This window comes from Salarias fasciatus, chromosome 12 (genome assembly GCF_902148845.1).
Source record: "Salarias fasciatus chromosome 12, fSalaFa1.1, whole genome shotgun sequence".
NCBI lineage: Eukaryota > Metazoa > Chordata > Actinopteri > Blenniiformes > Blenniidae > Salarias > Salarias fasciatus.
In genome coordinates, this window is record NC_043756.1 from 16,605,783 (window position 1) to 16,619,781 (window position 13,999).

The 13,999-nt window shown below is 39.6% G+C and overlaps 1 protein-coding gene across 3 annotated transcripts in view; it reads left to right on the forward strand.

Moving 5' to 3' along the window:
- The window catches only part of grid2 (glutamate receptor, ionotropic, delta 2), a 483,103-nt gene that overhangs the window by 301,872 nt on the left and 167,232 nt on the right, over positions 1 to 13,999 (forward strand). For all 3 annotated transcript variants that reach the window (XM_030104001.1, XM_030104000.1, XM_030104002.1), the window contains exon 4: positions 790 to 995. In XM_030104001.1, the coding sequence (XP_029959861.1) occupies positions 790 to 995 (206 nt within the window). The remainder of the gene's footprint in view (positions 1 to 789; positions 996 to 13,999) is intronic.

Consider the following 13,999-nt stretch of genomic DNA (forward strand, 5'->3'; position numbering starts at 1 on the left):
GGCCATCAGGAACAACAGCAATTCAGGAGTTAGCTGAAAAAAATGTTTTATTTACAAAAAAAAAACTGAAGAAAATACAAACAGCTTCTAGGATTGAAATGTTGAAATGTGTGAAATGTTTGGGATGTGGTTGTCTGTAACTTTAGGAAGTGAGGTGAGTGAGTGTGAACTCTGTGGCCTTGGCCATCCCCGAAGCATTGATCAAGGATATTGATGAGTCTTTCTACAGAGAGGAGGTTAAATGTCTAATGTGCTGGTGCTCGAATAACAACCTATACATTACCACAACAAAAAAAACCAGGAAAATTATTGTGCAATCCAGGAAATCCCCACATTTTCCATCAAAGGGGAGAAAGCTGACAGGGTGGACTTGTAGACCTTCTGAGAAAACACGACATTTGCAGGAGTTTTTGAATCAAAATATTTGTTGATTACCATCCTGACAACTGATTACATGACTCTTTTTCAGGAGAAAATAGCCTTTTTGTTGTTGACTTGCCATTTTTGGTGCATCCAATGATTTCCTGCTAAAATTCATATTTTAAATGGCTGTGAAATTAATGAATGATTTCATTCCAGCATCCAGAAACTGCAATTCTCATTCCTGGAAGGACTGGTCAACACATCTACATGCACTGAAAGCCAGGCTCCTGCCATCTGCTTTTATTTTGCAGTCTTTGTTCGTTTGAGGGTGTTTTATTTATTTATTTATTTATTTTGCTCCATAATTTACTCTACAAATCAAACAGTGCACCATTTATCCATATCTTCATGTTTCCTTCTCTTCAGATATCCGTGGCATTGAAGACTTCCTGGACCGGACGTCCCAGCAGGGGATGGACGTGTCCCTTCAGAAGGTGGAATCCAATATCAACATGATGATCACCAGCCTTTTCAGGACGATGCGCGTGGAAGAGCTCCACCGCTATCGGGATACGCTACGAAGAGCCGTCCTGTTCATGAGCCCAGCCACGGCCAAGGCGTTCATCACTGAGGTGAGCGACGCTCACTTTTAGCGCCACGCTTTTAATTAGTGAAGCAGGTGAAGAAATGCTAATACCAGCAGTTTGGGCTTCTTTTTTTTTTTCTGTCTCTGAATCACAGGCTAACCAGATATCTTTAATTTTAAATGACCCTCATGGCACTGTTTATTGAAAAGTTAGCACATCTTGGAGATCCTAAAGCTTTGATGGAGAAATGGAAATGAGTTGTGTGGGTAAGTGCAGATCTTGCTGGACTAGAATCAGTCGGGAATTGATATCCTCCCTGAACTTCATCGGATTGCACGAACATTCCCGGATTCTGTACTAATACATAATAAACTGTAGAACACAGTCCTCTTTGTTTAAGCAGAGAACACACTTTAGGTCATTAAGTGTATTTTGTAGGGCTTTTTTTTTTCGCATTAATCTTGTCATCAGGCTCAAAGTGCGTTCATATAAGCTTCCCATGATTCTGTTGAACCAGATCAGTGGAAATTATAGTAGCTCCTCTGGTCTCTGGTGAAACACTGAACATGGGTTCAAGATATGTAAATATCCCTTGCTTTCCGTCTGCTCTTCTGGTCTCCATCGCTATCTGTCGCCGCTGTATTAATTCCCGATGCACAATCACGAGTCGAGTTAAATGGAGCAACTTATATTATAAAAGAATATTAAATAGATTCATTTCTTTACATGTGTTTCAACTCCATCCCACACTCACACATGCTAAAAGAGACACGCGGACCCACATGCACACTGTCACACCCCTCCCGTCGTGCTCTTTATCTCTGCAGAAGAAGACAATTAGAGGAGTTCCTTTTGCTCTTATGCGTAAATGATATGGAGGTCATGGTTGAAAGCAGGAGGCTTCCGCATTAGTTATGAATTCATAATTTGAAGTGGTAGGATGGGGCTTAATCCCATGTGTCATGTTCTCATCTCAGTTTAATTAAAAGTGACCTCGGAAAGAGCAATCACAATCTAATTTGGTTGGAGGCGTGACAAGAAGGGGGGTGAAAAATGGGCTGTTATTGTGCGATTGTGTGTGTGTTACTGTTAGTGTTTGTGTATCGCCATCTTTTTGTGGCTATGCCTATGTAGTCTTAATACTTATGCTGCATGGATACACAGAAAAAAAAATTGGGACTTTTTTTTGGTTTTCGGTGGTCTTGCAGAGGTCGTATGATGTTTTTGTTTTGTGCCAAAAATAATAGTTTTAACACAACACTGAATATTTCCATTTATCAGGCGGTTTGGATGATAGCTACCTGCTCACAGAGGCCAGGGAAGAGGTAAATGGAAACAACCAGTTGTTTTTGTCTTCTTTTTTTTCTTTTTTTGGCCTTTCTTCCTACGGATTTAACTACCACTGAACCTGCTGGAATAAGTCACAGTCATAGAAATCACAGAAATACGCCAGCAGGCAGGTGGGGAAGCAGGGAAAGACACTAGGCAGTCGGCAAGGCAGCAAGAACAAGATTTCTAAGGAATGAAAACAATAAAATGCAGCTGGAAATGGATCAGTGTGAATTGATTGATTGACAATCACAAATCAGAGTGCAATTATGCAATTATTAAGAAACTTGAATCCAGTAGACCTTCTGTTAAGGTTTAGCTTAATGACCCCCTGAAACCATCCATGGCCGGCGCATTAGCTTGAAATAATCCAGTTAAAATAAAGGGGGGGAGAAATGAATGCAGTCAAAATGGAAATCAATGATTGACTGCTTTTTGTTTTATCATTCATTCATTCATTTGTGCTCCGAGACCTGATCTATACTAGTTGTAGAAAATTGCTTTAGCTATTATCCAATATGAGGACGCCTGCTTCCATTTCAGTATGTGAGCAGAAGCCAAATGAGTTTTTGCAGAGTTTCCCTCTCTTTCCATTGGGAAGGTTGACAAAGCAGTCATTTAATCTAATTTAGTCAGACATCAAGTGAAGAGGGTTTTCAGGGATGAAGTGTCTGGGGATGGTGAAGATTGGGGGATAAGATTGATGATCGCAGATGTATCTCTCTCTCTCTCTCTCTCTCTCTCTCTCTCTCTCTCTCTCTCTCTCTCTCTCTCTCTCTCTGTGGCAAGATGTGTGAGAGAGAGTGGGGTGGACAATGATATGAGAGCTGAAATATAGGAAGACATTTGGAGATAGAAAAGATTTGAGTGAGACCTTGTTTTTTCTTAATCAGAGTTATTTGTAACGTCATTTGTCACAGACTGCACCTCCCATCCAGATGCATCAGTCCCTGGTAGATTACAGGTGTTCCAATACTAGAAGACTTGGCAGAACAGCAAGGTTCACGAGGGGAGAGATCACAGACTGCAAATCATGCAAGTGAGTCCAATTAAGAGCCCAGACTTAACCTTCATTAACCTGAGATTATATCGTTTTTCAGTATTGCTCTACTAAACAATGCTGAGAGCTCAAATGGAGTGCTGAAACAGTTTTTGTTCTAGATTGTGTAGATCTAGACTAGGATCGCCTCAGGTTCCATCAGACTTCTTACTTTTATTCAGACTGGTACAATAAATATTCTAAATAACTTTTATTTGAATTTCCTGTCTTTTTTTTTTTTCTGTAAAAACAAAACAAAACATAAATTTGTGCTAAATATTGCCTGAAGGAGAAAAATGCAAATTTTCTTCATCTAACATCACGAAGTTAGCTCATTTCTTGTTCATTTTTAATTTATTACAGCTGCAGTTTGTGATTTATATCCTTCATAAATTTCTGTTGATGAACCAGAAAAACGATTTTCTTCTGACTTTTCCGTCGAACGGCCCCACTCGATGTGCTTCCCGACACTCCGGTACACATCGTCAGGATACATTTTTAGACGACATGCTCATTCGTTTTTCTGCATTATTAACATTTCTGTGCTCTCTTGCCTTTTTTTTTTTTCCATCTCATATTTGTGAGGGTTGTTGCCACCGGCAGGAAAGCTGTTTGTCAGTGCAACCATCTCCCTATTCCGCTCATTTCGTGTAGACCGAAGAGCTGAAGTGAATTTCTTGCCCTGGGATCGTTGTCTTATTAAAAATTACTGATTGGGAGTCGTGATTCCCTGAAATTACTCAGCTCATACTGGACCAATAACGAAAATGAAATTAAGACGAAGGAAAACAATTTGAGTTGCTACTGTGAAAGATCACTGCAGGTGAAATAATAGAGCAAACAACAGAGAAGGCCTATCAATTCACGCTCGACCAACATTTTCATTCAAAAAGATGAGTGGGAGCATTTCGTGGAAATCATATAAGCTAATCAGCTAAGCGCTGCCCGCTCAGTCCTGTGAACTCCGAGGAATAATTCCTCATGTCTGCCAAAGTGTAATCCTCTAAATCCAACCCTGTCACTTAGTGTTCTATGATGGATAATATAATCACAACTTATGTGTAAAATCTGCCAGTATTATTATGACGAGCTGTTGTAGAATAGCAATGATTTAACTTTGACATGTGAAAACTAAAGTCTCCAGAAACTCGATAACGCTCTTTGTATCTTGCAGCATATCGCATTTAGTTCCAATAGCTTTGCCACAGCAATCTTACTCTTCATGCATTTTGCCAGCAGGAATGGCAAAAAAAAAAAAAAAAAAAAAAAAAAAAAAAATTAGCATGGCTCCTGCGTGAACTAAAACAACCAGCATTTGGTAGTCTTATAATGAAATGCTGCCTGAGTCAGACAGAATCTGTCTTTTGCCGCACTTTCTTTTTGGACACTCATGCGCACACACATGCAGGCATGCAGGCACAAGAACAGACTCCGTATTAGATATGCTAAGAAGTAGAAATATGAATTTTGCCATTTGATCTGACGTCGTTAAAATTTAAAACTGCTGCCATTTTGAGACTATTTTCTCTTTAACTGACATTTCTTACTTGAAGGACCATCAAACGATCCCAGATTATTCTGAAGATGACAGATGTCACAAATGAAACATGACAAAGAAAAAAAAAAAAACTTTATAAAGCACGTTGAATAATGAATTGACCGCATCCCCTGAAAAAGTTTTTGCTGAAGTGAAGCTCATGCTGAGTGTCATTCCCAAAAAAAGAGACAAGAAATTTCCCGAATGTTGTGCTGGTAAAAATGCAACAACAATGATGAATGATCTCGCTTTAAAAAAAAAAAATGTATACATCTGTATGAGTTGTAGCCTGAATAACAAAAAAAAAAAAAAAATCCACAAAAACCAGCACAAGCTCACATCTGAGTCTGCTGGCTGTTTCCTCTCCTCGGCTGAGACACTTGATGAATCGTAACACCAACCTGGGACAGCTTTCTTATTTATGTATCTTTGATCAGGTCTGTATATTCCTTCTTTTGCTGACAGTTCCCCAAACTCAGACAGAAATGGCATATAAAGGGCCTGTGATCTATGCTTCTCTTCTCCCATGTCTGGAATAGCCTGAAGAAAATGCATTTGGAGCACGAGGAACTTGGAAGTTATTTTATTCAGTGGGTGGAATTTTGTTGTTACAGTCGGTGGGTGGCTCTGTTGGGAGCTGCCGTTTGAAAAAGTTGTTGAGCTGTCGTAGCTTCAGGATTGTAATCTTTTCCTCTTCTTTCTCTACCTCCTGTATCCTACTGTTGTTTTCACCCATTGTTATTTTTTTTTTGTTCATCTCTTTCTTTTTAACCGCGGCGTACATCTACTAATAACTTCAAATGTCGGTGCAGAAACTTTCAAAGACAATGAGGTGAGACTGAATGTAAGTCTTCTGTGATACTTCTTCCAAAGAGTAATCAGATCTTAGTTGAAAAATAAAGTTTTGCAGTCTGGTGGCATCAAGTTATATCTGGCTTTTAGAGGTTTGGGCTTTGGTATAGTCAATTATTTAGCATGCAAACACGATTGGTTGGATTTTACAACTTTTTTTTGGTCTCAGTTTTAAATATAACTTTCAATAAAATGTACTTCTTGCAACTGAGGTTGCTTTTTTATTTTATTTTTTTTCAATTTCACCGTCCCAGTATTGTTCGCTGAAGGTGATTTAAGATATGCACAGATAAATCCAGGGTCCAATTTGTCATGTAATCAAAGGGGGTGATGTTTTCCTGATCTCTGGTAGGGTTTATCATTTGAAAGTTTTGGAAATTAAAATAAATTTTAAAATGCAACAGATTCAGAATTCAGCCTCAATCGAAAAGTTGTTTTGAGATGTTAGAGGAAGTTTCACTCTCAGTGTGAGAGGACAGCTCTGCTAGCTACATTCTCAATACAGTTATTGATTTTTATGTTTTTTTTTTTTTTTCCAGTCTGCTCGTGAAGTAGCCTGAACATCAACACAGCCAAGTGAAATTTGTGTTACTTTTGTGGTAAAAGAAAAAAGGAATTGAGAAGATCGAGGGACGTTTACATATCCATTCCCTTATTCTCGCCCAGAAAATAGCAACATCGATGCATCCAAAATGAGAAAGTGTTCAAGTATTTTTGATAGATTAATTAAAATGTACTGCCAATTATGCTGTTGCCTCCTCACATCCAAAATAAGGAGAGAAATAAGAAAAATGACAAATAAAGGCGATATATTTAAACTCTTCCTTTCATTTAATAAATACAGCATAAACTGTAGTTTCAAATTTTACTTTTTCTTTCAGTCACTGTCAATTTATTCAAGTTTGAGTGCGTCACCGAAACTGTTGTGTCTTTCACGGATAAAGTCTCTTTTTAATTGTCATAGCCAAAAAGTGGGCATTCATCAAAACACGTTTTGTGTTATTAATCAAAACACTTTTTGTCCAAGACAAGTGTTTTGTCTTGACTAAGATATAACAGTGAAAAGAAAAGAATAGCATCAAGCGTAAATATAGTGCTTTAGCACATACCCCAGAATTAAGCTTGAATGTGTTGTCAAATTCAGTCCCATAAAATATGTGTTGGGACTCCTTAAAACAAAGATGATAGCTCTAAAGTAAAACTGGTAAATAAATGTTCAAGCTTCTATGTTATTTTCTGATTCATCTTACTAAAACATGGAAATATTCACATTTTAGGTTCCAGTGATAAGATGAAATACCTTATCCAATACTTTGCTGACCAAAGAAACTGTAAAGAGGCTGAGCTAAAGATGTGCACAAAGGCCACGAAAATCATTCAGCTGGAAAACAAGAATACACAACATACAGACCTACAAGTACACATTTTAATTCATCCGCTGTAATTATCTCAGAAGGGTGGAGATTAACAGGTTTCTGCTGCTAATGGAGCCTTAAATCAGATGTTGTGATTCTGCTTTGTTGCATCTGCGCTGATGAATATGTATTTTCTCATCAACACAGTGTGCGTGATTTCTCTACAGGTTATAATGAATTACCCCTGATTCATTTTAGGCCCAAAGGCCATGAAATTTATATGATTGGGAGAAACGTGAACTGTCAGTTACAGTCAGAAAAGGAATACCACTTTCAGCAGGACACTTATATTATATTATATTATATTATATTATATTATATTATATTATATTATATTATGTTATATTATATTGAAAAATAGGTCTTAAGCTTGCTGTCTGGACTTCAGGAGACAAATGAATCCAGCAGCATTACCTAATCTTCAATCTTTGTCACTGTGTCATTTTCTCTCGTTGTCATTTGGGTAATTTAAGTGCCACATTTTCTGATTTTCCTGGGTCAGGGCATTTATTCCGCATCCTGACTGGAGACCTGATTGGAAATTGCCGCAGACGTTTCACATAAAGTCCTGCTCTTTTCCCTGCACTATTTTCTAAATGTCAAAGTCTTTTAAAGATAATGGAAACAGAGTGCAGATATGTAACAAAGTGGCTTTGTCTCATTGAGTTCAGAACTTCAATATTCAGTTGTTATTGTCCGTCGCCCGCTGATTCTTCTGCTTACTGACATGTGAATGCCAGCAGCTTTTTGGCCTTTCTGTCTGAAGCAACCTTTTACTGAACCTTTCCCACATTAAACACTCACCTTGTGTTTGGCTTTGTCAAAAAAAAAAAAAAAAAAATGGAGGGTGGAAAATAACAGTGATTTACGTGACAGTTTGTGGGCAGTTCAGGTTTTTGACTTGCTGAGCTGAGATTCTGCTTGGCAACACACACGTTGATTGTTTTTTTTTTTTTTTTTGTTTTGTTTTGTTTTGTTTTGTTTTGTTTTGTTTGTTTTTTTTGCTCCTGTAACATATTTTCCAAGAAAGCATCCAAAGCAGACACTGACCTTTATAATCATAGAGTATGTAGAGGATGTGAAATGTGAACTGGATGGGAGGAATTCATGAAGGGAAGACGGGCAAACAGATGGCGGATGAAAGAGCGCTGAAGTTCACTCTGTAAAGACGAGTGTTGTGGAAGTGTGGGAGCGTTGTGATGAAGCGATTGAAGGGGTTGACCCCTGCCTTGTAGTTATTGATGCAAAGACTCCTAATAAATAAAACACTAGTACTACAACAATAGCCTTAAAAACTCCATTTCTTGGTAAAAATGCTTGCAGAAACAAGCCTAATTGAAATTATGATGTAAACTAACTGAAGCCAGGGAGCTGAAGTGTACAAAAGGACAGGGTTTGTCCAGATCTAATTAAAATGTGGTCATTTAATTTTGCTTCAGTGTCAGAAACTAATGGTGTTCTGATCAGTGACTACACACAAGACTCTAGTGATTTTTCATTTAACTACAATTAATCTCACGCTCGTGACGGGGACCTTTATTGTTTTGACATTTGTATTTATTCCTCGGCACAGGTCAGTGACTCAGAAAAGTGAGTTGTAAAGAACAGACTGATAAGGAGGCATAAATTGATAATGCGGAGTGGGAAGGATGGGCACGTCCAGAACAAGTGAATCGGACCGGTGAAGAGAACAGTAATGGATTCTCTCAAACAAAACAGATCGAGCAAGAACGAAGGGGAATCGCCAAAATGTGAGCGTGCTCACACCCCCACCCCCACCTCCACCGACTCTACATTCACGATCTGTTAATATTCCTGGGAGCTCATAAACAATAAAGAAAGTCATCCTGTTAAATTACAGTGTGAAGTTGCAAGCAATGCAACACAGTGAAACTTGAGTGGAGCAGCCAGATCCCAACCCAGATCTTCGAAACCCTAACTTGAACACTCTGTTCTTTTTGTTAAGATTTGGTCAGTTGCTTCAATACTGCATGCTCCTGTTGTTGTCTTCTGTGATGAGAGACTGGTCTCCTTCCCCTCTCCCTCTCTTTTTTGTGCCGCTCACAGGGCATTTCAAGGGCTTGGCTCGAGTTTTCCCCTTGAACTTTATCACCAGACAGCAATGACATTATGTTCTTATCTCAACAAACAGGGAGCGTGAGTGTGCCTATGCATGCTTGTGTGTATGTGTGTGTGTGTGTGTCTGTGTCTGTGGTGACATTAAGGTTTTATCTGTGCACATGAAATCAGAAGCAGGATGATTATAGAGCATTACAGCTAAAGGACTGAGAGGTTGCTTATTTGTGTGTGCGCGTGTGTGTGTGAGGAGCACCAAAGGTTAGCACTATTGACTGCTGTTACCGCAGCCACTAATGAGGATGCCAGGAAGTACTTAAGACATGATACAGATGAGTGTGCACGAGTGTGCAAGCTTATCACAGTTTTTTTTTTGTTTCTTTCTTTCTTTCTTTCACTTTGACAGTGTCCTCACTCACACACGCTCACACACACACACGTGCACACATGCACACGTGCATATACTCTTATTTCCATTGTGACATGCATTAAATACCCTCCTGGTTTGATTGCTGCATGTTGTGGTAATTCTACTCACTTACTGATGCAGTAGTCTCAAACTAGTTTTAGTTTAAATGCCACATATGTCCTGTTTTGACCATTGGTGGTCCGTACCATTAAGGTGATGCAATTCGGTCCGCATTTAACGTAATATCGTCTTACAGAAAGTAGAAACAAAATCAGGAAAATGTTTGACCTGCACGTATCCACAATTACACAGTGCAAGCTCCTTAAAAGACGATTAGTCCAAACAGGCACGGGTACAGCGGGGTGAGGTGCAGGAGTGAACGAGGTCAGTCAGAAACGACTCAAACTCAGACTTGGAATAAGACTCGAAGCCCACGAGGACCTGAGATTACGTGCAAGAGACCAGTTGGCAACAGACGAGACTGAAGATGGCGCATACACAAAAAGAAGGGGAAACAATGAGGTACAACTGAAAACACTCAAAGATTAATGGAGGCAAGAAGCATAGAAAGTAGAGCAGCAGGACCCCTGATGGCAGGAGGGGCCAAGCAGACAAGAAATATGAAACAAGACGTCAACCGCGGCACAGATATCGTCTACACCATGAATTATGACAAACATGGACAGACATGACAAGACTGAACCATGCCATGGTGATAAGGACAACACATGGATACATCTTATCAAGAAATGAATTACATCGTAAAACATACAGCAATCAAACATGAATCAACAGCAGCAGGAAGAGGCTTCAGTAGAAAACATGATTATACAGAGAATCTGACCAATTTGAATAAGTGAATGGTGTTTCAGGGAAAAAAAAAGTCAAAACCTCAATGACCTGACATGTTATTAATGGTAGCGTCCATTACACCACCAACATGACAAGACAGGAAATTCTTTGAACCTTTGGGAGAAATCAGCACAAAGAAGAAACACATTTTGACCATGGAGAAACAAGACAGAATGCAAGACGAGCACTGGAGACAGGAGTCAGAATGTAATCAGGGATGAAAGAGGAGGAAGAAAAATGGAGACAGACAGAGTCTGCCGCAAAGGAGGACAAATGGAGCCATGATCATGGGACGGGGACAAAGAGAAGAAGACACAGAAACCGATTAAAGCCTAAAATGTTTCAATAGAAGCAACAGAAATGCTGCAAGTACAGTACCTTGCTAAAGGCTGACAATCACAGAGGAGGCTTTATTTCCCAAAAGCCTCTTACTGCGTGAGGCTGAAAGAATTCAAACAACATAGGAGCTTTTCACAAAGAGCATCTGACATTGGCACTATTGTGGAATGCAGTTTGTGTCTTTTGTTCTTGCCGAGAGTGGAAAACCCCCAAATGACATGTAAAGAGAGAAACTGCAGATTGTATGATTGCAAAATGCAGCCTTGTCATTACTCCAGCTGACTATATTTTGTAGCCAGGCTTGTAACTTTCTGGTGTGCAGTCAGACGCTGGCTTTATATGAATTATGTACATTTAGCTGACGTGCCGCGTTACCCCCCTTTGAATCTCGCTGACTGCTGCTGGAACTAGTGTAGCATGATGGGAATTGACAACTCTCTGCTGCGCCGTGTCAAGAAAACAGCACAGTCGCATTCACACACACACACACACACAGAGTCCAATTTCCAAACACCACGACCCATGGAGACCCTCTGCCGCGTGTATCTTTATATTAGTTTTTGTGCGCAGGAGACAGGTCACAGGCAGGAGGACAGTCCAGGCGTATGTGTGTTGATTTTTCATCCTTTTTTTTTTCTCGCTGTGAGTAAAAGTCGCCCATTCATTTTGTGCTCTATTGCTAAACCCACCTGTCACATGTGATATCTGAGACAGCTTGAACTGTACTTCGACCTTACTTGTGGCGCTCCTGCGATCCACCACGCTATTCCAGCCGCTTCCAAATTACTGATTTGTGAAGAGTGTTGCTCTGGATGCCCTATTTGCAGCTCGCTCATTTTTCATATTGCCTCTTTTTTTTTTTTTTTTTATGTCCTGTCATCTTTTCCTTGTCCGCCTCCACTTTGATCTTATTTTCTCTTTTCTCCTGTTCCTGTCATTACCACTTCTTCCCACTGGTTGCTGTTTTCTTCTAAGTACGCCTGAGATTGCATCTGTCTCGCTGTTTCGCTTCGATGGGAAACTTGCGACAAACGCGACGCTCACGTGCACATTTCTGTGCACGCCGCCTTGCTGTCTTTATCTCTGTAATAGAGCCAGACTCAGGGTCAAATAGTCGCCTCCCACAGGCCCAGCAGGGAACAGAAGAATAAAATCATTTCATAATTGAGATGGTGCAACGTGCAATTTGTGCTTAGAGGTGGCTGGCGTTTTATTTTAGCTCTTCTTTGGTTTGAGGGCACAAAGCCCCATGGCTTCAATTTCTCCAGAAGACATTTTGTGTCAGTGTTGTGTTTAATGACTTTTTTATGAAACACCCTACATGCTCACATCCGCAGCGTTGTAGGACGTTCTTTATAAATGAACTGTGCCATTGAAATCACTGGTGTGCGCTTTTAGCTCGTCTCGGTAGGCGTGTTGTACTCATCAGGTGCTCGACGCAGGTCAGGGCTAAAACGTTTTTCCTAGAAGCAAGAGACGAGCCGCCTCAGTGTCATATCACAGTGAGTTCAGTGCAGCAGTGTAATAGCATGCTGTTTAGCCATTTAAACTGATTTTCTTCAATGTCTATCAAGAAGATTATGGATTTGAATCCAATATACTTTTTTTTTCCACAATGCATCTTTGCCTCTTGTGTGCATGTGTGTCAAAACGAATGCCGCTTTCTGGGAACTCACAGCAGATTAGTGCATCAGCAATAACGGTCGAGATCACTGTCCAAGTTAAAGAAAGCTGCTTATAAGCTCATAAGGCTGTGAGATTTGAGGGTCACACACAAATTCTCAACTCTGAGATTCCAGAAAAATACAAGCCGAAGCAAATATCAAGAAACTCAGTCTAATCTTGGAACAGTGTGGTCTTGCATCATCGAATACTATTCTAAAGACAACTATAGTTTAGCAGAGATGAATCATAATCTCTCACTGCAGAGTTATGAATGCACTAAAAACAGCTTGGCCGTGTCACCTCCACGCTTTGAAACCTGTCTGATTTCTTTCATCATCGTTTACTACACTTATAACAAAATGAAGATGGAGAGTTGCTAATTGTTAAAGTAATTCAGGCACAAGTAGCTATACATGTTGGGTAAAATATCAGCACAGTTGTGAGATCTAACAAAGTACATGTAAGTATTTTCATTATCATGCATGACAGTACATATTGTACCACACTGCTTAATGGGCGTCATGTAATTATGGCTTATTGTTTATTTCACTGTACGGATTTGAGTTGGTGCAGGATGACGTCTCACTGAAGGTGGAGAGACGCTGCAGAGGCTGCTGACTCATATCAAACCAATAAAATCATATTAGTCTCATCACAGATTGAGAACTATATTAGAATAACGTATCCAGGGTCAATTATTTTTTAGATTGTCTCAATTAGATATAAAATTAATAACTTCATTTTATGGCTGAGAGGATTCCCTGACAATGTTTCTGCAGCCCTTTCAGATGGTTTTACAACACCATAAAGCAAATTCTTCATTATTTTGAATATTTATTCATTTTATTTCTTAAATTAACTTAATCATTTCAGACTACAGTCAGCCAAGAGAATTACCTCTAAAGCCTGAGTGCACAGAGGGGTCACATCCTCTGGCTTACAACTTTAGCATATGCTTCGCCCCCTGGAGGCCAGATCAGATGTGTAATTGAGGCCTGTAACAGCTGTTACTCTGCACCATATACAGCTGGTTATTCCCTTTATTCCGCTCTCCCTCGAACACCATCATTCTGTGACATGAATGTGACCTCTTTCTCTCCTCTGATTGGTAATTACTTCATATTATGGTGTAGGGCTGTTGCCCCATCACTGCCTTCTAATTTGGTTGATGTAGGAAAAATATTAAAAAAAAAACTGACTTTCTCTAACCCCATATGCATAAAGTGGGAAATGTGTGTATTGATGGTGTTCAGGTCAATGCGGGTGCCCTCTAGTTGTATTTGCAATGGGCCTCAGGGCTTAAATGCAGAGAAATTCAGTGCTTATGCGTTCTTGATCACATGGATTTGTAACCAACTATTAAATAATGGCAGCAGGTGCTGCAGAGGTTTCTGCTGAGAAAAGACTTCACACACTTCACCAAAGATTCTAATCAAATCAAAGTTTATTTCTAAAGCAGTTTGCTTATATATATATATAAAAAAAGAATTTACAGTACTTTGCATAATTAAAAACCCACCCGGCCACCCATACCCC